We start from the raw sequence: 20,815 nt of genomic DNA, 5'->3' as shown, positions 1-20,815 counted from the left end.
TCTGCACAGGCGCACCTGAGTTACATGCTTCTTTATGGAAGGCAGGTGCAAATTCCAGGGAAGTCTGATATGGAGGGAACCTGGGGCTGTGACGGTCACCTGTGGGGCGAGCAGGTCTATTCTGTGCAGACTCTGATCAGATGTGTTGGATCCTCCCGGTTTCAGCCAGTTTGTTGTGTTACAAGCAGAGGGCTTTTAAACAAGCTGTTCCCTTATCTGCTGGTCTGTTAAGACAAGCTCAAGAATTTGCATTAGTCACCAGTTTCTGTTATGGATTTTTTCAGCCCATGGGGCATGGTTTCAGTCCTCCCCTATCTTCAGTTCCTCAGCTTTGACAGAAGAGGACTACATTCTGCTGATAACTGTGGAAGGCCTATGGAGAATTAGAGGAATGGAATTGTTTTGCATTTGATTGCAAACTTGGGACCATGTTTTGGATCTGGGTTTTTTCTCTTTTGAAGGCAGGCACTTAGTCTTTATTTGAATAATCATCATATGAATTAGAGTTAAGGATACGTGGCAAAGAGCAAGTACAGAGTTTTAACAAGAAGGAATATAAATCCTAGCCAGCTCACAAAAGAATGACAGTTTAGGGGACTTCCCTAGTCGTCCAGTGTTTAGGACTTTGCCTGCCACTGTAGCGGGTGCAGATTCGGACCCTGGTTGGAGAGTTAGATCCTGCAAACCTTGGGGCCAAAACAGCAAAACATAAAAAAACCAAAAGCAATATTGTAGCAAATAAAAGACTTTAAAAATGGTTCCATATCACGAAAGAAAATCTTTTAAAAAAAATGACAGTTTAAGTAATCCTTCAAATATAGACCTATTTCCTGATGGGATGCATGAGAAGATATTTCCTAAGAATCCAGGTTCTGGGGGTGACACTTGTTGGAGTCAAGTTGCATAATTTTTTCACAGTAGGTTTTAATTTCTGATGTGGTGTTATTATATACATAACACGAGCTACTGACCGCCACACACACGCTCCTCTGCTGCAAACCTCAGCATCTTAGCATTTGGCTTGCTGCACTTCGGGCAGACGAACCTGGTATGGTAACAAGCTGACCAGCTGAGTTCCCGGTCTGCCCCTTACAAGTTGCTGAATCTCTCTGTGCCTCAATTCCCTCACCAGTGAAATGGGAATACAGCCCCAACTCTCAGAGTTGTCATGAGAGATTAGATAAGATAATATTAATAAAACACCTAGAAACATGAGCATCTTAGTACCTGGTAACTTTTCCTCCATCTAGAGGTGAAATTCTTTAAGACCAGAGAGAAGAGGCAGCCAGGGCAGACACAGACCTTTTACTCATGCACACGCTCTGGGCTTCACTGAAGCTTGGGACTAGACAGGGAGACCCTAGGGGCTGGGACTGGAGACGAAGCTTTGCCCAGGACTGAAGCTGGCCTGGGTAGAAGGGTGGGCCTTGGACAGGGGGGAGGGGCGGCGGCAGGAAAGGGCTGTGTGTTTGGAGGACAGCGAGTTGGCCAGCTGGGCTGAAGCCAAGGGCTCTTGCCAGTAGGAGTTTTTTGAGCACAAATGGGAAAGGAGGTCAGGGGAGGCAGCGGCAGACACTGAACTTAATAATAATAAATAGTTGTAGTAGTAATAAAAGTAAATGTTTAAGGAATATTTACCATGTGTCACACAATGTTCGAAGACTTTATGTGAACAACTCTTTTCGTTATCCCAACAACCCTAAGAGATATATGTGCTATTAGTGTTTTCAAGTTCCCCTGGGGGACCAGAGCCCTAGAGAGATCAGAGGACTTGCCCTGGTCACATTGCTGGTAAGTGGCAGAGTTCTGACGCTCGGCTACCCCAGCCTTGACACCTACTGCCTTTGGCCCATCTGTTTCCTGCCCAGGTGATGGCCCAAAGGCCAAAGCAGCTTCTGAGGCAGTGTGGTATGGGAGTAGGAACGGAGGCTGTTGTCTGTGTTTCCAGTCCCACCTCCACCTCTACCCTGGCTATATGACTTTGCATGTGTAGCTTCATCTCTTAGCCTCAGTTTCCTCATCTGTAAAATGGGAACAAAAAGACCTACCTTCCGGGATTATTACATGGATCAAATACTGATACCTAGGGCTTCCTTGGTGGCTCAGACAGTAAAGAATCTGCCTGCAGTGCCGGTGACCCGGGTTTGATATCTGGGTCAGGAAGCTCTCCTGGAAAATGTAATGGTAACCCACTCCAGTATTCTTGCCTGGAGAATTCCATGGACAGTGGAGCCTGGTGGGCTACAGTCTATGGGGTCACAAAGAGTCAGACACAACTGAGCAACTAACACTTCCACACTCTGCTTGGAAAACAGCCCATGAGAACAGCTAAACAACCAGTGACTGTCTCCAGCCCAACTCAGTGAGCCTAACTCTGCAGGACTCAGAAGGAGGCAGCCCCTGGCTTGTGGTCAGAATGAGAACCCCGGGAGTAAGGGGATGGTGGAGGAAGGGGCAGGAAGAGGAAGTATCCTTCTGTGCAGGGGCACTCTAACCTTGGGCCCCCGCCTGCTGCAGGGAAGCTGAGAGTCATTGGCTGGAGCAGCGGGCAGGTCCTGAGACACGGTTACAAGCAAAGCCAGCCCTTTGGGTCCTCGAAGTGAACTTGCCAGATGTACCCTTTGTTGGGCGATCCTCCTCCTTGCCAGCTGGGGAGTTACCCTCCTCCTCCAGATCCATGCCAGCTTCCTTTCCTTGATTCCCATCCCCACCCGAAGCAAACTGAGAGCAGCTGCAACCAGACCAGGCTTTGCATGCGTGGCACGTGACCCTTCATGACCCCTGTGGCCACGGGAGCCCCGAGCTCTGCCGAAGTCTGGAACAAAGCGTGCCCTGGACATCCGTCTTCCCCTGCCTCTCAGAGGGCACAGAGAGGAGGGCCGTGACATTCGGCAGTGACATCCAATGTGGCAGACAGATGTGGAGGGCTTTTCATGCCTTCATCCCCTGGATCCTTTCCTGTCCCTCCTGTGGCCCCAGCCCCTAAGGGATCCCACGCATTACCCCCTAACCCCCAGCAACAGTCTGTCCTCAACCCAGCAGCCAGACTGAGCCTTCTGCAGTGCGAGTCAGATCATGTCACTCCTCTCAGAACCCTCCAGGGCTTGTCCCTCTTACTCAGAGGAAAAATCAGCCTCTATCAACTAGTGGTCTGACTTTCAGCAGGTCATGTCACCTTTCTGCTTCATTTCTGCCCATAGAAAATGCAGACACCTGCCTCATGGGAAAATGAAAATGTTAGTCGCTCAGTCGTCAATGACTCTTTGCTACCCTGTAGCCTGCCAGGCTCCTTTGTCCACAGAACTCTCCAGGCAAGAATACTGGGGTGGGTTGCCATTTCCTTCTCCAGGGAATCTTCTCCACCCAGGGATTGAACCCAAGTCTCCCACATTTCTGGCAGATTTTTTACCATCTGAGCCACCAGGGAAGCCCTTGTTGGATAATAGTGAGTGTTAAATGCATTAACAGAGGTAACTGCTTGCAATAACGTATTGCTTGGGGTAAGTGCTAAATAAACGTTAGTTTTATCATTAATGCTATTCTAGTAGCCAACAGGGCCTTACACAATCTGCTTTCCACCTGGTTCCCTCTGTTGCAGCCACACTGCAGTTCCTTCCAGAACCAGGCGCACTTCCCATCCAGGGCCTTTGCACCTGTGGCTCCTCTGCCTGGAACACTTATCTTTCCACAGATGATGCCTTCAGGCTCTCCTTGACCACTTTGTTTAACAACAACACCTCCCCCACCCACCCCTCACCCCATTGCTCCCCCTGCTTTATTTTCCTCCATAGCATTTATCAGCATCTGGTATGTGGCATGTCTTTCTTTCTAACTTACTGTCTGCATCCCCACTACACACACTCAAGTATAAGCTCTATGGGAACAGGGATTTGTGTCTCTCTTGTCCACACCTCTGTCCCCAACACTCAGAACATTGCCTGGCACAGGTAGGGGTGCAGCGATTATTTGTTGACTCAATGAACGTTTCTTCATAGCAGCCCCAAGAGGCAGATACGCGCGGCCTCGTTTTGTAGAGGAGCTTTGAAGGGAAGATTTTGCAAGGCTGGGAGCCGGCCGGAGGCTGTGGCTTGAGGGATAGGGATTGTTTGCCTCCAGAGCCCCGTCCTCTCCCTGTCTGTGTGTCTAGTGACCAGCTGTCTGCCACCCTCACCGAATCCCTGGCACAGTGCTTTGCTCTGAGGGAGGAGGGGTCTCTAGAAGTGTCACAAAGGCAAGAAAGTATTCATCTTGGTCAGCTCAGGCAAATACCATAGACTGAGTAAACAGTCTGTTACACTGTTAAACCCTTCTGCTCAACAACAGAAATTTATTTTCCTAGGAGGCTGAAAGTCTGAGATCAGGTGCTGACATAAGCAGGTTCTTTCTGGGAAGGACTCTTTTCCTGGCTTGCCGACAGCCGCCTTCTCACTATGTTCTCAAGGGGCCAAGTGGGAGAGCAAATGCTTCGTCTTAATAGGATTGGATTATGGCCCCACTTCTTGACCTCATGTAACCTTAACTACTGTCTAAAGACCCTATCTCCAGGAACTGCCTTGGTAGTCCTGTGGTTAAGAGTCTACCTTCCAATGCAGGGGCTGCAGGTTTGATCCCTGGTTGGGATTGGAGAGCTAGGATCCTACATGCCTTGGGGCCAAAAAACCAAAACATGAAACAGAAGCAATATTGTAACAAATTCAATAGAAACTTTAAAAATGGTCCACATCAAAGAAAAATCTTAAAAAAAAAAAAAAGACCCCTTCTCCAGATACAGTCACATTGGAGGATAGGGCTTCAACTTCTGAATCTGGGGGAACACACTTCATTCAATAGCAGTATTTCAGTAACCACCGAAAGGGGAGAGTAAGGGTCCCTAGGAGGCGGCCCTGTGCCCCCTGCCTCCCATTTTTCTGTGGGTGACAGGACTGTGGAGATGTGTCACTCAGTCCAGTCCTGGCTCTTCTTCAAATTGGCAGTGATGAGCACAGCCTCATCTGATCCTCACAATAACCAGATGAGGTCTGTGTTATCACTCCCATTCTACAGGTGAATAAACTGAGGCTCAGAGAGGCAAGCTTACTTGATCTAGCCCCTCCCTCTTGCCCCCCACCCCAGGCTGAGAAGTGACAGCTCTGTGTTCTTATCCACTCTATGAATTTCCTTCGAAACTGTCAAAGGACATCTCTCGTGTCCCACAGGACTGAGGGGCCATGACACGCCCTCCGGACAAGAGTGAGCACCCAGGTTGCGGCAGTGGTGCTCAGTGCCAAGTGCACGGCCGGTCAGCACGGACAGAAGGAGCTCATACGGCAGTGTGGGCTGGGCTGGTCACCAACGGTGAGACAGTTTCAGCCAGGTGAAGAGAGAGAGTAGGCACTCCTGGGAAACTGTGCGGTCTCTTTCGCAGGATCCTGCAAGACAGAGTGAGGCAGGAGGCAGCGAGCTCAGGGTTTGTGGGGCCAAGAGGCTAAAAGGCAGAAGTGGCAGGAAGGCTGAGAAGGTGGGCAGGGGTCAGGTGCTAGGGGGCCCAGGACGTGTCCGCTGTTCTGCAGATGGTGGTATTCGTGTGTTCTTCCTCCACGGGGGTGGGGGGTGAGTCGGCTTTAGCAGGATGTCACCTCTGAGGCCCACAGCTGCCCGCAGTGTCTGGCTGGGCCGAGAGGGCCCATGCAAATAAAGAACATGGTTGGGGTGGGGTGCACAGTGAAGGACAGAGCTGAGCTCCTTTCCTGGGGGAGGGGAGACAGCAGCTGTTGGCAGTCACAGCGACCCTCCCACTGTAGCTGTGGCCTCGGGAGGATCCCCTTGGCTGGTGGCACCTTCAGAGATTCACCGGCCACTTTTCGAGTCCCTCCCAAGAGGGTGTGTCCAACCCGGGTGTGCCGGTGAATGTTTAACCACTTGCTCTCTTGGGGTTGGGGTGGGGTGGAGCAGTTGATGTTTTGTAGCATTTGATGATTTCCCTGGTGTAAATATTCCGACTCTGACTGACATCAGCTACCGATACAATGTCGCTGATCACATAGCAGGGGAGAATCCCGCTGTTGGCCGCCATGAGCCCATCTGAGCCGTGTTTCCGGCTCCCCCTAGTCCCATGGCTCCGACAGCGGCATTAGCAGCTGCCCCAGGAGGATGGAGCTACCACTCTGGGCTCTCAGGTCCAACTGGATCTTCTCCTGGAGGGCACCTGGTGTCTTATTTAGTCATCAGTCCTATGAGAGTCCCCTGGGTGGATGCAAGAGCTCCGCCTGTGGGCATCAAAGTCAGAAAGCCCCAAAGGCCTAGAGATCCCAAAGTGAAAGTGTTAGTCACTCAGTCGTGTCTGACTCTTTGCGACCCCGTGGACTGTAGCCGGCCAGGCTCCCCTGTCCATGGGATTCTCCAGGTGAGAATACTGGAGTGGGTAGCCATTCCATTCCCCAGGAAATTTTTCCAACCCAGGGATCGAACCCACATCTCCTGCATTGGAGGTGGATTCTTTACTGTCTGAGCCACCAGGGCAGCCCTAAGTTAGCCCCAGGGCCCAGAAGGAGGCTGTGTGGAACATCCAAGACCGAAGGCAATGCAGGTGTCACATGTAGGCTGCAGGCCTGGCCTCACCAGCCTGGTACCCACAGGCCATTTGATGGCCCGTCTTCAGGACCACTTGTCAAAAGACCCACTTTGGAACTGTGTGTCCTCCAGCCCTTCTTCTGCCCCTCTTGGGGTAGACTCACAGGGCTGAAGGTACCTGAGGGGAAGGACCACAGATACCCCCCTGTGCCGAAGGTGGCGGCTCGGGGGGCTGGAGGAGTCAGCTGTGAAGCTGCGGGAGGCTGCCTGTGGGCCTCCCACTTACGCTTGTCCACTGGTGTGAGGGTGGGCTGCCTATTGGTGGGGGCCTGGCCAGCTGAGGACTTTGCCTGGATATGGCACGTAAGTTGGCAAGGATGAGTCTGAGTGGTGTCCTCATGGTCTCCCCACATGAGCACAAGGGTGCTCTTGTCATTCCAAGAAACCTCACCCCTTTTCTCCTGTTTTCCCCTCCTCCCCACCACCCACTATAGGTTTTTCATCATCAAAGAGAGCTTCCTTCTTTACTACTCTGAGAGCGAAAAAAAGAGCTTTGAAACCAATAAATACTTCAACATCCATCCCAAGGTGAGGGGCCTCTCCCCAGGACACAGTGCGGGAGGGCCCAGTGGGAACAATGGGGGACGGTGTCCCCAGAGGGGAGGGTGCTCTCTGGTGTCCTGCCCTGGTCTCATGGCAAGTCTTATGGGGGGGGGGGGGGGGGGTGCAGAAACCACCCTGGCCCCCTCCCAGGCAGTGTCCCTCCTGTGTCCCTCTGGGAGAGTTCTGGTCTGGCTTCTAGCTTCGAGCCTTTAGCAACACCTGGATATTGGCTGAAGGCTCCCAGAGGCCTTCGGTGACCTGGGCTGGGTGGGGGCTGCGGGCCACTGTTCTGGTTCTTTCTCAGGGTGTCATCCCTCTGGGTGGCTGCCTGGTGGAGGCCAAGGAAGAGCCCAGCATGCCCTACGCCATGAAAATCTCCCACCAGGATTTCCATGTGAGTAAGGCTCTCTGCTTGGCCAGGGCTCCGCAGAGACAGAGCAGATTCCCTGGGACCCCAGGCTCCCCCGGGGCATCCCCTCCAGTGGGCTGGCCTGAGAAGAGTGTCAGTGACTTGGGGACGTGGGTGAGAACGCAGAGCAGGCCTGCAGAGGCCGAGTGGTGGCACGCGGGGTGGCTCTTCTCAGGTGCACCAGTGTCTTCTCTTCCTGGCAGGGGACCATCTTGCTGGCCGCCGAGTCGGAGTTTGAGCAGACCCAGTGGCTGGAGATGCTGCAGGAGTCTGGGAAGGTGTAAGTGCACCTGGGCAGGAAGGGGGGCAGCCTGAGGGTCTGGAAGGGGAAAGAGTGTGGGCTGGGCCAACCCTGACCTCCCTGCCTCTCGATTGGGATCCTGGTGGAAACACAGACATCCTGGGAGAGGGTGGGTGGGGAGCACAGGGCTGGGGGGAGCTGGTTTGTGTGGGGAGTGGAGACAGACCAGATTTAGAGCATCTTTGGGGAGTCTTCTAAGTGAGATTCGAGCAAAATGAGCTTTGCTGGTTTAGTCACAAGTGCACACGTAGGCACCATTTGTCCCCCACTCTCAGGAGCAAATCCGGTGTCATTAGGAGAAGTTGGCAGCCTCCTGACACCCATCCCATCTCCCCAGGCCCTTAGTTAATCCTAGCACAAACCAGTGGTTTGTAGATGGAGGTACAGAAACCTCCAGCCCATTTGCTCACAGATCCCTGTCTCGGCCCCTGCCTATTCATGCTGGGCTGTGCTTTCAGTTCCACAAATAATTCTGAATGGTGCCCTGGGCCAGGCCTTTTGGCAGGTGATAGGCATTCAGTGGTCTAGAAAGCAGCCCAGGAAGCAATCTCTTTCCTGCTCCCAAAGTGCTATTGGCCCAGCTCCCAGTGGCCCACTTTGCAGCCTGGGCACCCTCCGGGGACTGTAATGGATCAATGTTGGTGGCATGGCCAGTCACGGGGACCAGGGTGGGTGCGAGCTGGGATTCTGGAGGAGAGAGGATGACGAGGACACGCTATGCACATTCTCTTTCTCCTCCAGCCTTCTGTTTTAACAGTTGTGTGTGTCTTCCTCTTCTCTCCTGTTCCATCTGCCCTCCCTCCCCAGGACTTGGAAGAATGCCCAGCTGGGAGAAGCCATGATCAAAAGCCTGGAGGCCCAGGGGCTGCAGTTGGCCAAGGAGAAGCAGGAGTATTTAGGTTGGCTGAGGGATGGGCTGCAAACAGGCTCCCTGGTGATAGCATTTCAGGGCCGGGGGCTGCAGCCTAAGGTTTGGTGCAGGGCTGAGGGAGGGTTTCTTGGGTAGGGGTTTAGCAGGCTCCAAGGAGCCGGAGACCAGCCCGGAGCCTGGGGGGGCTGTATGGCATGATACGAGTCCTCTGGGTTGGCATGACAGGAGGCAGGAGAGCCTAGTGGTTAGGAGCCGGAGCTTTGGACCCAACTTTGTCATTTATGCATCAGCTGTGTGGATCTTTAGGCAGTTCCTCTTAAGCCTCAGTTTCCTCACCCTTAAACTGGAGACAAAATCAGACCCCAACTTTTAGAGGTGGTGGAAATGCCTAGAAACACTTGTGTCAGCTCTGCAGCAAGAGCCCCACAAATGGAGAGGATGTTGCCCCCAGACCCCAGTTCTCACCCCCAGCCCTCTTTAAGGTTCTAGGCCCAGGTGCCCCTTATTGGCTAGCGGTTGTTGTTGTTTAGTTGTTAAGTTGGGTCTGACACTTTGAGACCTCGTGGACAGCAGCACTCCAGTCTTCCCTGTCCTTGACTGTCTCCTGGAGTTTGCTCAAACTCATGTCCATCGAGTAGATGATGCCATGCAACCATCTCATCCTCTGTCGCCCCCTTCTCTTCCTACCATCAATTCTTCCCAGCATCAGGATCTTTTCCAACGAGATTAGCTGGTAGGCATGCTCTGTTTGAGAAAGACAGTTAGTCTGGGAGGTTGGTCCTTTGCCTGGGACCCTCTCCCTTGCTGCCTCCTTAAATGTGTGGGGACCAGAGCACTGACTCCCCTCTGCCTGCTCTAGACACCCTCTGCCCCCAGGACCTGCCTTGCCTCACTCACCAGAAATAAGTGCAAAGGTTAACAGCACCCTGGGGGTGCAGAGACCCACTTGAGCTTCCAAAGATGAGCTGTCATTGTCTTGTGAATGCACAATGCAGGGTCATTGCCAGGAGAGGAAGGTAGCAGATCAGGCCAACTCAGAGTTTGCAGCCCCAGGAGCTGGTCGCTCTCCCAGCTGGGAGGCCCAGCAGTGCCAACCTCATCCTTGGAAGGAGCTGGGGGTGATGGAGGTGATCACAGACAGTGACCCCTCAGGACTGGATCTGCAGTGAGCATCTCGTGAGAGTGTGTATCCTTGTTTTGGCAGACAAACTGATGGAAGAGACTGAAGAACTCTGCCTTCAGAGGGAGCAGAGAGAGGTAGGGGCACATCGAGGCCACTCCCCACCGCCTCCTGCTCTATGGGCCCTTTCACAGCCGCTGTGCGCTGACCTGTGTTTCTGGCATTAAGGAAGGGTGTAGGGGAGACGGGTTCCCAGGCAACCTGCTGGGAAATCAGACGGGCAGAGCAGGGAAGGCACTGAAATGACAGTGCTTGGGACTTGCTGTCGCTTTTTGGCAAGACGTGTGTTTCTCTTTACCAGTCCCCAGGGAGAAAAGTCAGAAGAGTAGGTGATCACTTTCTAAAGAAAGAGCCATTCAGAAATTTTATAAGCTGTGTCAGGAGGCAACGAGCTTCGTGTCACTACTGATATTCACAGAAGGCTGAGGCGGCCTTTTTCATCCACAGAGGGATTTCTGGCCCCATAAAGGTGACTGGGTTGGAAGATATCAGAGGTTCCTTCATCCTCTAAATGTTGAGATACAAGTTTTAAGGAGGCCAAGCATTGGCTGGAGGCAACTAACCCTAACCCTTGCCTCGTTTAAAGGCGAGGGCTGCTAAAGTCCATGCTATTTGGGATCTCCACGAAGCCCTGGGCCTTGCCTGTTCTGAGAAGTCATGAAGGGCAGGGTGGGGTAGTGGTTATCAGTGGAGCCAGGCTGCCTGTGTCTGGATTGGACCTTCACTGCTTCTGACTGTGTGACCTTGGGCAAGTTACCCCACCTCACTGAACATTAATAGCCTCATTTGAAAAATGGGGATAATAATAGAACCCATCTTATCAGGTATGTTTGGAGGATTAAGTGAGATGTTATATATAAAGTGCTTAGCACAGAGTACATGCTTAATGAACATTTGTGTTTGTTAGTATTACAATTGTTAACTATGAGCCCATCCTACAATTGAACTGCCAACTGCCTGAGCTCCAAGCCGCAGAGTGGCATGCCCTGAAGCACCCACAGAGGGAGGGCCTGATTTGGTCCACTTCTCTTTGCTTGGTTCCTGTTGCTTATCTCTCCCAGGAAAGTTCAGGGCTGGGCCTGTCCGCCCGGGCTCAGTGCCTGCTTCTCTGACTTGATTCTCACAAACCTCTCACCCTTCCCAACCACCCTCCCTGGGCTTGGGAACAGGCCTGACAGTCAAGAAGCATATCACGGAAAAAAAAAGAAGCATCATGGCACTGTTGCACCCTGAATACTCCTGGGGCCTTTCAGAGTACCTGGCCTAGGATGGGCACTCAATAATGTTGTGGAATGACTTAATATTTTTAATTTGTATAATTTTACTTTGCATCTTGATTTTTAACCAGTAGGACAGTCCACCCTCATTTTTCTTCTTCTAAAATGTTATCATATATTCTCACCCATTTTTTCTTCCGGCTGGATTTCAGTGCCATTTTGTCAATTACAAAAATCCAACCAATCAAACAAACAGAGCAGGAAATCTACTGAGGATTTTTATTAGGATTGCATGGATTTGAGGATTGGCGTGGTGACAGCATTGAGCCTTCTCCCCCTGGCTATGTGTGGGCCCCCAGGGTCAGGCTCTCAAATGGATCCCTCCTGTATTAGAGTGTGAGCATTTTCTTCAGACCGTTCTGTGCATTTTGAGAAGTGAGATGTGTTAGACTGTCAGCAACTTAAAGGCAGGTAATTTAGGAAGCCAGGGGATGGGATGGAGTGACAGATACAGCCACTGGCAGGGGGAGACAGACTTATCCATCAGAGAGGCTAAATCTGGGGCAGCAGTCAGCCCGAGGAAAATTTAGACACTCTATCTAGGTCTTTAGCCAGGAAATGAGGCCAGCAGAGACCCACTGCTCACAGGCCTCGCTTAAAGCCGTAGCACGCTGAAGGAGGGAGGCCGGCCAGCTGTGAATTTCCTGGGTTTTGGGTACAAAATGTGAGTGAGACTCACTTGAGTCCAGCTGGTGCCCCAGTGAAGGCTGCCCCGGGCTGGCAGGAGGGAGAGGAGTGTGTTCAAGTTCACATTTCCGGGTCAGCTGTGTGCTCTAGATGGAGAATAGAACTCACGGAGTCATTCTATCGAGGGTTTCCCTTCCTTACCTTGTTCATCTAGATTATGGATCCACCTGCCCCCTTCTCCTTTCCCATCTGCATCCAGGTCACAGAGATGCTCTGGGAGGCCTTGCATGGGCCACTTAGAAAGGCATGTGGCACCCTGGCCCAGTGATAAGTTGAAGATTCTCTGATCTTTAAGAGGTAGTTTGGCTTAAAAGGAGACACAGGGTCTGGTAGCAATCTATCACTGACTGTGTGACTGTGGGCACATTAGCCTCTGTGTTGCTCCAGTAACAGTGATGGCTACGCCTGGCTGGCTCCCAGGTTGCTGTGGGGCTCGTTGAAATACAAGGCAGGAGGTGCTTTGTGGACCGGCAAGGCCCGGGCCAATGGGCGCTGTGTGATAGTGTAGCTCTGACATCCTGCGCGAGGTAGAAAGGGCCAGGAACTCAAGGGGCACGAGCTGAGGGTTCAGAGGGCACCGTCTTCTGCCCTGAGATCAGAAGATAATGCCTCTAGGGCTTCCCTGGTGGTCCAGTAGTTAAGGTTCTGCGCTTTCATTGCAAAGGGCGTGGGTTCGATCCCTGGTCCATGAAGTTCCGCTTGCCGCGTGGTGCAGACAAAAACAAAATAAAACAAGGTTCTGCGTTTCTCCAGAAGACCATGCCCTTCCTTGGGCACAGGCCCCTCAGGTGTCCCTGGCTCCGTTGGGCCTGGTCTCATCACTCTTATCCCCTGGGGGAGGGCAGCTGGCCTGCCTTTCCTCTTCTGATTGCACTGTGAGAGCTCAACCTGGCACGTGGGCAGGCACACGGGAAATCATCAATGCCCAGGACCCTTCAGGCAGAGTGCTCCCAGTCAGAACTCAGACTCTCGGAGCTGGAAAGGACCCCTCCCTTTCAGGTGAGATTCTCAGGTGACCTCCCTGATGGTTGTTGATCCTGATTCTGCCACGGGCAGCTTTGGAGGTGTCCTTTGCATTATTGTTCCATTATTTGAAAGCTCTTCTTTCCATAGAACTGGAATCTGCTTTCTACCGACTTCTTTCCAACCTCATACTTTGGCAACTTAAGTAAGTCCAACAGTCACTGAAGGAGCATGATGTGGTGGATGAAGACTTAGCTGCCGTGGGTCTTAGCTGACCGCAGCCAGTGGCAGGAGGGCCTCAGACTAGTGTCATCTTGGGCTGCATGAACAGGAGCTTCTAGCTGCTTCAGGTTTATAGACTGTGTGTACCACTTCAATCAGCATTCTTAGGCTATACTTGGACATCATTTAAGAATCATTGGGATGAAATGGAAAGTGGGAAAGACGTGAGCATCCAGGAAGAAGATTCTCCTTCTTTTTGCTCTTTAATATAGACCTTTCCCCCATAATGGTAGAAATGGTAGAAATCATGCTCTTCGTAGAAAACTTAGAAAACGTGAAGAAGAAAACAAGTTTTACCTTTAACTCTACAACTCCACAGACAATTACTGTCAATTCAGCATTTTTCCTTTGTCTTTGTTCCTGTAGATTATTCTTATATATATTTTAAACCTAATAGGGTCATATCAGATACTCAGTTTTATGGGCTTTTTCATGATATCTTTCATTTTACCTTCATTAACACTATACCTTCAGCAATTTTCCACGTCATTCAACATTTTTTGAAAATGTCAGTTTTAATGACCAAGCACTGATTCATCATATGTGATGTTCACTAATCTTCTACTTTTGGACATCTAGGCTGTTTTCACTATTATAAATTATGCCACAGTGAACGAACATCTTTGTATATAAATCTTGGTCTAGTTTTCTAATTATTTCCCTAGGATAGATTCCTATAAGTGGAATTACTGACTCAAAGGACAAGAACTTTTAGACTTTCTGATGCATGTGGCCAAACTGCTTTTTAAAAATATGTACCTATTGACACTCCCACTAGCAGAGTATGGACATTTACATGGGGTTTTCATAATTTACTTTCTCTCATTTTCAATTATAAAAAGATATCACAGGGTAATAGTAAGTAAAGGGAAATAATTGCAGGTTGGGGTATTGGAAAAGGGGGCTCTCCAGGCCAAGAGGCTGAGCCCGTGGGAGGGTGTCCTCCAGTCAGGTCCTATCTGATCTGTTCTGAAGCAGCAAAAGCCAGGTGCCCATAAGAGCCAAGTGCCCTTGTGACTTCTCAGGTCTAAGCCCAGGGATGCCTCCAGCCTGTAACAGCCCTGCCGCAGCAGGTAGAGGTCACCAGAGAGAGGAAATACGAATCTGAGGCCACATCACTGTTTATCGTCCTTCACAACACCATAGGTCAGCTACTGAGAATGTGTGAAAATAGAGGCTTTCAAACTTTTTGTAACTCTGAACTCCTCTTGCATTAAAAAGAGGGAGGTCTATAAGAATAAAATTTTAAGTATATTTATATTATATTGTGGCTGTATATATATATATTTATATATATATGTGTATATATATTTATATATATATTGTGGCTGTATATATTTATATATATGTGTATATATATATATATATATTTATATATATGTGGCTGTGTCTGCTGCCATCACACACAACCCCAAAATATTAGTGGTTTTTGAACAGCAAGGGTCTACTTCTCACTCAGCCTCATGGCTCAGCGTGGGGCTCTGCTCCACGCCTCCTCACTCGGGGAAACCCGGGCTCTCGGAGGCTCCACTGTTAGCGGCAGCACTGGCTGACGTGGTAGGGAAGGGAACACAGCGTGTCACGCCGTCTGTAAAGGGTGTCTGCCTGGAGGGACGCACTTCTGTTCACGTTCCACCGGCCTCGGCCAGACCCACGGGCCTCCCAACTTTTACAGGTGGGCTGTGGCCACGCACTGTGTCGTGAGGGCGTCAGAGCCCTGTGAGCAGCCAGGGATGACACTTATGAGCCACACCCAAAATGCCAGTAACAATTAGAAGGAAAAAAATAGCAACTTTTGGGGTAAGAAGCTTAGGGGTGAAGGACATAGGGTTTAGAATCGGACTCTTCCCTTTCCTTGGGTTTTATTCCTTCTCGGATTTTCCTCAAAGCCAAGGGCAATTTCCCCCTACAGCCAGCCACCCCCACCTCCCAGGAGGGGTTTCCATTATCCTTGAGAACAAAGCCTCTCCATGAAAAATGAGGGCGTAATTCAGAACTATAAGATAAGAGAGAATGTGCATCTAGAAATAATATCCTCCCAGAGCGTAAAATGTGGAGGAACAAAACAGTTGTCACAAAATGCTTCTAATCACCCGTGGCTGGACGTGTACCCACCACTGCTACCTGTTACTGAGCTCTGGGAATACAGGACCCCTGGGGGAGCACCTGCTTGCTGGGAAAACACTTGTGCTTGCCAGCAGTCCTGAAGGAGCTGGTCTGGTTCCCTGGGCCAGCTAGTCCTGGGCTTTCTGGCTCACCTGTTCCCTTGGGGATGAGTCCAGGGGAAGCTGCCCCCAAAGCACATTGTTTCCTGGATGCCTTGAGAAAAAAGTCTTTATTCTGTGACTTCGGGGCTGAAAATGGCTTTTCTTTGTCACTTCTAACAGATGCCACTCCAGAGATCTTTAATGGAAATGTACACCCACACATTTCACTCCAGGGCTTGGGGGCCAGCCAATACATCTTAGGGTGAGAGTGACAGGAGCTGCCCAGCAGAGCAGACATCTAAAATTAACATAGTATGTTGTAGTATGCTCAGATGCTCAGTCGTATCCTACTCTTTGCAACCCCATAGACTGTAGCCCCCCAGGCTCCTCTGTCCATGGGATTTCCCAGGCAAGAATACTGAAGTGGGTTGCTGTTTCCTTCTCCAGGGGAGCTTCCCAACCCCAGGAATGAACCCATGTCTCTCATATCTCCTGCATTAGCAGGTTCTTTACCAAACATCCATTCATAAGAGGGCTTCCCAGGTGGTGCCGGTGGTAAACAACCCACCTGCCAGTACAGGAGGCTAAGAGACACCAGTTCAATCCCTGGGTGGGAAGATTCCCTGGAGGAGGGCATGGCAACCCACTCCAGTACTCTTGCCTGGGGAATCCCAGGGACAGAGGAACCTCGCGGGCTATAGTCCATAGGGTCACAGAGAGTCTGACATGAGCGAAGCAACCTAGGATGCAAGCACGCCAGTCTGAGAACTAATGTTGGGATAATTTCTAAACCCTGCCCTCAGCATGCTAAGTGTGTTTTGGTTTTGTTTTGTTTGTTTATTGTTAAAATTTTTGTTGAAGTATAGTTGATTTATAATGTTGTTTTAGTGTTGGGCGTACAACAAAAGTGATTCAATTATATGTCTGTATATATATTCTTTTGTTGAGGGTGTTGTAAATGAGCCCAGCGCATCACAGATCTTGGTTTCACTGAGACTGTGTGTTACTGAGTGGGATCAGGACTCCTCAGGGCTTAATTCTGAGTCTGGTACAGATGGTACTGAATCCCAGGGTGTCCTCTGGGTGAGAGTGGGGGTTCCTGGCCCCAGGGCCCCTTTGCTGTCTCTGACTCTTCTCTTCCTCTCTGATTCTCTTCAGGCTCTTGAGCGCCTGAATCAGGTGCTGGAGGCCGAGAAGCAGCAGTTTGAGGAGGTGGTACAGGAGCTGAGGATGGAGCAGGAACAGATCAAGAGGTGGCCGTGGTGCCCTGGTGGGTCGGGGGTGAGGGGAGGAAAGTGCGCCCAGGCTAGGACGGGTGAGGCCCGTGTGTCCCGCCAGGTTGGTGAGGCCTGCCCCCAGGAGATCCTCACTGGTCAGTGACTTAGTTTGGACCCCACCTCCCAAAGCTCCAGGCCTTGGGAGGCCTAGAAAAAAGCCGTAGACCCCACACCAAGGGGTCACTTCTGCCCGGTGGAGTGTGAGGCATGGGCAGGTCCCAACCAGACATCCCCACCAGCAGCGAGGCCCTCCTGCTGGGTCACACCTCCCTTACCCCGGGGTGGACAGGACAGGCTTGTCTGGAGGTGCCCCTGGCCAAGAGCCCCCCCCCACCAACATTCCCTGTCTTTTCTGCACAGTGTCTTCACGTTCTGGCCAATGATGCCTGTCCCTTGGGATTTTTTTGTCTGTGTATGGTTTGCAAACCCAGTTGCACATTATAATCATCTAAGAGGATTATTAGGGCTTCCCCCATGGCTCAGCAGGTAAAGAATCTGCCTGCAATGCAGGAGACATAGGAGACACAGGTTCAATCCCTGGGTCGGGAAGATCCCCTGGAGGAGGAAATGGCAACCCACTCCAGTATTCTTGCCTGAAAAAATCCCAAGGACAGAGGAGCCTGGTAGACTATAGTCCATGGGGTTGCAAGGAGTCAGACACAACTGAGCAACTAAACAGCACACACAGGAGGATTATTAATAGAATCTGCTGAAGGTAGAACCCAGAAATCTATATTTTAAAAAGTTTTCCGGGTCATTCTGATGCAGTCAATCGATGAACTTGGAGACAGCTGCTCTGGGTACTGTAGGTGGTTTTGGTTGTAGTCACCATCATCACCACCACCATGACCACTACTGATTATCAATGATAGCCGAGAAGGATTTTTCTTGTAACAGCCCTATAAAAGAAAGTCACTGGACATGTATTTTGGGGCAGGAGAAGCTCAGGGAAACTCAGCAGCTAATAGCCTGGAAGTACCTGGAAGTACTTTTGTCCCAGACTCTGGAATGGAAAATAAGTCTCCTCCCTTGAGGATCTGGTTGGGAAAACCAGACTCACACCCAGGAAATATCAACAGTACTTCCCATAATGTACAAACAGGTGCTCAAAGGCATAGAACAGACTCCCTACCTAAGATATATATATATATTTATGATGCCTGTGGGCTTCAACACGTTAAATTGAGCTGGGTCCTGAGGGGTGGTAGGAGTTTGAAAATTGGGCAGAAAGGAAAAACATCCCAAGCAAGGGGAAGGGGACCCAGGCTTATTAAGATAGCAGCAAGGAGTGTGTCACCCCAGAGAAGGGCCTCAGCCACGTCCCATGTCAGGGTGAATAGGTTCTAGCAAGAGCTGTCCTGGGAAGATAGGGAGTGAGGCTTCGTTTCTCTAGCTCTCCTCTCTGCCCTTCGGGTGGCCCTGGATTTACTCTGACAGATTCATGTGTACCGGGAGCAGGTGACTTCAGCCTCACTTGGCCGGGATTTCCTTCATTCAGCCCAGGGCCCCTGCAGCTGCTGGCAGGACCAGCCGTGTGAGGAGCTGGCCTGCAGAGAACCCTCTGAGTCATACAGGGAGGTGTGATGGAAGCCACACCGGGGCTGGGAGGGGTGGGCACGGCCATACCCTGCCTTCTGTCCCCACAGGGAGCTTGAGCTGACTGCAAGATGCCTCAAGGGCGTGGAGCAAGAGAAAAAGGAGCTAAGACACTTCACAGAGTCCTTACAGCAGACCCTGGAGGTGAGGGGCCCCTGGCGGGCTGGTTTCCTGGAAGGAGGCAGGCTGGTTGGTTGGGCCACATGAAGCAGTTTTTTCCCAACAGTGTTTCTCTAGAGGGTTATCTGCAAGGAAAACAGGGCATGAAGGGGTGCTGATGTAAAGGGTCTCGTCTCTGTGGACCATTGGGAACTCTAGTTGACACATGAGGCCCAAAGCAGGACCCAGAAGGGCAAATTCAAGTTTGCCTTTATGGTGACTATGGCCTTGAGAAATCTACCGTCTTCAGTGCTTATATTTTTACACCAGACAGAGGATTGATTAGGGCCGGGGGCAAGGTGACCCACCACTTCCTTCCTGTGACTCATTCACTTAGCTGCTCCGGGGGTGAAATTGAGCAGGAGGGAAAATCCATTTGATTCCACACAAGTTGTGAGGGAGGAGGAGTGGCATGTGCAAAGGAGAGAGGGTAGACACTTTAGCACGTCCAAGTGCCCACTCCGGCCCCAGCCTCTCCTCCCCTCCTATCCCCTCTCCCCCTGCTGCCCCTCCCAGCACAACGATATCCCAACCCCAGCTTCAGACCACTAAGCACACATGCTCCCAGGAAGCCACACCTTTCATCCTCCCCATCCTTGCCCACACTGTTCCTTCTGCCCAGACTGTGCTCTGCCCTCTTCTCCGCCTGGAGAATGCTCTCATCTGTCTAAGACTCGGCCCGAGTATCACCTTAGTCAAGCCTCCCTGACTGTTCTAGGGGAGGGATTTGCTCTGAGCTCTGGGTCCCACACACTTAGTGCATCTGTGAATGCGCTTGACACATGAGATTGTGTTTTCCAAATGGTGGGCATCAGTAGACTGTGTCTTAAGGCCCCTCCAAGTCCAGTACCTCGAGTGAGCCTGGCATGTCGTGGGGGATCCGTGATGGTTACAAAATTCAAGACTTGTAGACTGCGAGGTTTCTATTCTCCCTTGACTGATGGGGCTTTGTTAGTGGCGTCTTTGATTTGTTTATCTTTCCCTGTCCCACATCACAGGAGGTGGTTCTTACGGGTAATTTCAACTCCAGAATTTCTGAGTAGTACAAGATCCCAGTCTGATAAGTGGAGAGAATGTCTAAGTCTGCTCTTGGGCTGGTTCCTGTTGGGTGTTTTTCACATGAGCCCAACACATTCCCCTCACTTGTCCCTGGAGGAACAAGCACCCAGAACCTCGTGGCGCCCTTGGACTTTGGGTCCCCTGGAAGCCATGCAGGGCTGTTCCCTGACTCCCTCGATGGAGGAGTAGCCTTGCCTCAGTGGGAGGAGGGAGATCCTAGTTGACCTCAAGGGATGAATGAAGACATTTCAAGTGTCCCTTAGAGGATTAAGTAAGGAGGGCCTCACTGGCCAGAATTGAAAGGCAGGTGAAGACAGAGAACCTGACTTAGGATGCTTCACTCCCTTTCCTCCCTCATGCCAGGAGCTCTCCATAGAGAAGAAGAAAACCCTGGAGATGCTGGAGGAGAATGAGAACCAGCTGCAGACGCTGGCCAATCAGAGCGAGCAGCCACCTCCCAGCGGGGGTCTCCATAGCAACCTGAGGCAGATAGAGGAGAAGATGCAGCAGCTCTTGGAGGAGAAGCTCCTGGCGGAGAAGCGGTGAGGGAGCCCTGAAGCCCTGAGCCCACAGGGGTAGCTCTCCTTGAACTGGACACCTGGGCCCTTGGGTTCTGGTTGGCTGTGATCTGATGGATCACTCACTTCCTTTTGCCTAGGTCTCAGGTTCCCCACCAGGCAAGTGGGAAGCAATCCTTCACTATCCTAAGCTAACTTGAAATGGTATGAATCATTAGGACCGTCTAACAGACAGGCTGGACAGGTCCTCCCAGATGCTTTTTACTGATGAGGAGTCTGAAGCTTGGAGGACCTTCCTGAGCTCACAGAACTAGCAAGACCTGGACCCAGGACTCCCTGCACTGACCACATCACTCCTGTTACCATCGGGGTGGGGGGACAGGACCCAGCCCAGCTCTGGGGCTCACCAAGCAGGGTCTCTGGGTTTCTCTAGCCAGCTCCCTGCTCAGGGGCCGCCCTCTCACCGGATGCCCCCTTGGCGAGTGGGGCCCTGAGTGAGCGCCTCTCCCGGGGGCGGGCAGGATGAAGGAGAACGAGGAGCGCTCCAGGGCCCTGGAGGAGGAGCGGGAGTTCTACTCCAGCCAGTCCCAGGCGCTGCAAAACTCGCTGCAGGAGCTGACGGTGGAGAAGCAGCAGGCCGAGCGCGAGCTCAAGGTGCTGGGTCCCTGGGAGCATTTGGTGCTCGGGGTGGGACCCCGCTCCCTCACCTGGAGGCTTACTTCCCTCACGTCCCTGCCCTCAGCAGGCAACTTCCTGAATTATCCCTGCCAATCTGACCAGCCAGGCGTGGGCAGTGCAGCCGCCCTGAGGCGAAGCCTGCTGCATAGTGTGTGGCGTCATTATAGACACCGGCCCAGTGCAGAGGCCGAGTCCGGGC

At 51.5% G+C, this 20,815-nt stretch overlaps 1 protein-coding gene across 2 annotated transcripts in view; it reads left to right on the top strand.

Annotated features, from left to right (window-relative positions):
- Nucleotides 1–20,815, top strand: part of PLEKHD1 (pleckstrin homology and coiled-coil domain containing D1) — a 33,386-nt gene that overhangs the window by 9,058 nt on the left and 3,513 nt on the right. For both annotated transcript variants that reach the window (XM_043921000.1, XM_043920999.1), the window contains 9 exons: nucleotides 7,044–7,137; nucleotides 7,457–7,546; nucleotides 7,765–7,841; nucleotides 8,670–8,761; nucleotides 9,938–9,990; nucleotides 16,488–16,582; nucleotides 18,253–18,346; nucleotides 19,784–19,962; nucleotides 20,460–20,592. In XM_043921000.1, the coding sequence (XP_043776935.1) occupies nucleotides 7,508–7,546; nucleotides 7,765–7,841; nucleotides 8,670–8,761; nucleotides 9,938–9,990; nucleotides 16,488–16,582; nucleotides 18,253–18,346; nucleotides 19,784–19,962; nucleotides 20,460–20,592 (762 nt within the window). In that variant the 5' untranslated portion in view covers nucleotides 7,044–7,137; nucleotides 7,457–7,507. The remainder of the gene's footprint in view (nucleotides 1–7,043; nucleotides 7,138–7,456; nucleotides 7,547–7,764; nucleotides 7,842–8,669; nucleotides 8,762–9,937; nucleotides 9,991–16,487; nucleotides 16,583–18,252; nucleotides 18,347–19,783; nucleotides 19,963–20,459; nucleotides 20,593–20,815) is intronic.

Source organism: Cervus elaphus, chromosome 12 (assembly GCF_910594005.1).
Source record: "Cervus elaphus chromosome 12, mCerEla1.1, whole genome shotgun sequence".
In the NCBI taxonomy this organism is placed as follows: Eukaryota; Metazoa; Chordata; class Mammalia; order Artiodactyla; family Cervidae; genus Cervus; species Cervus elaphus.
This window is presented reverse-complemented; position numbering and strand designations above follow the sequence as displayed.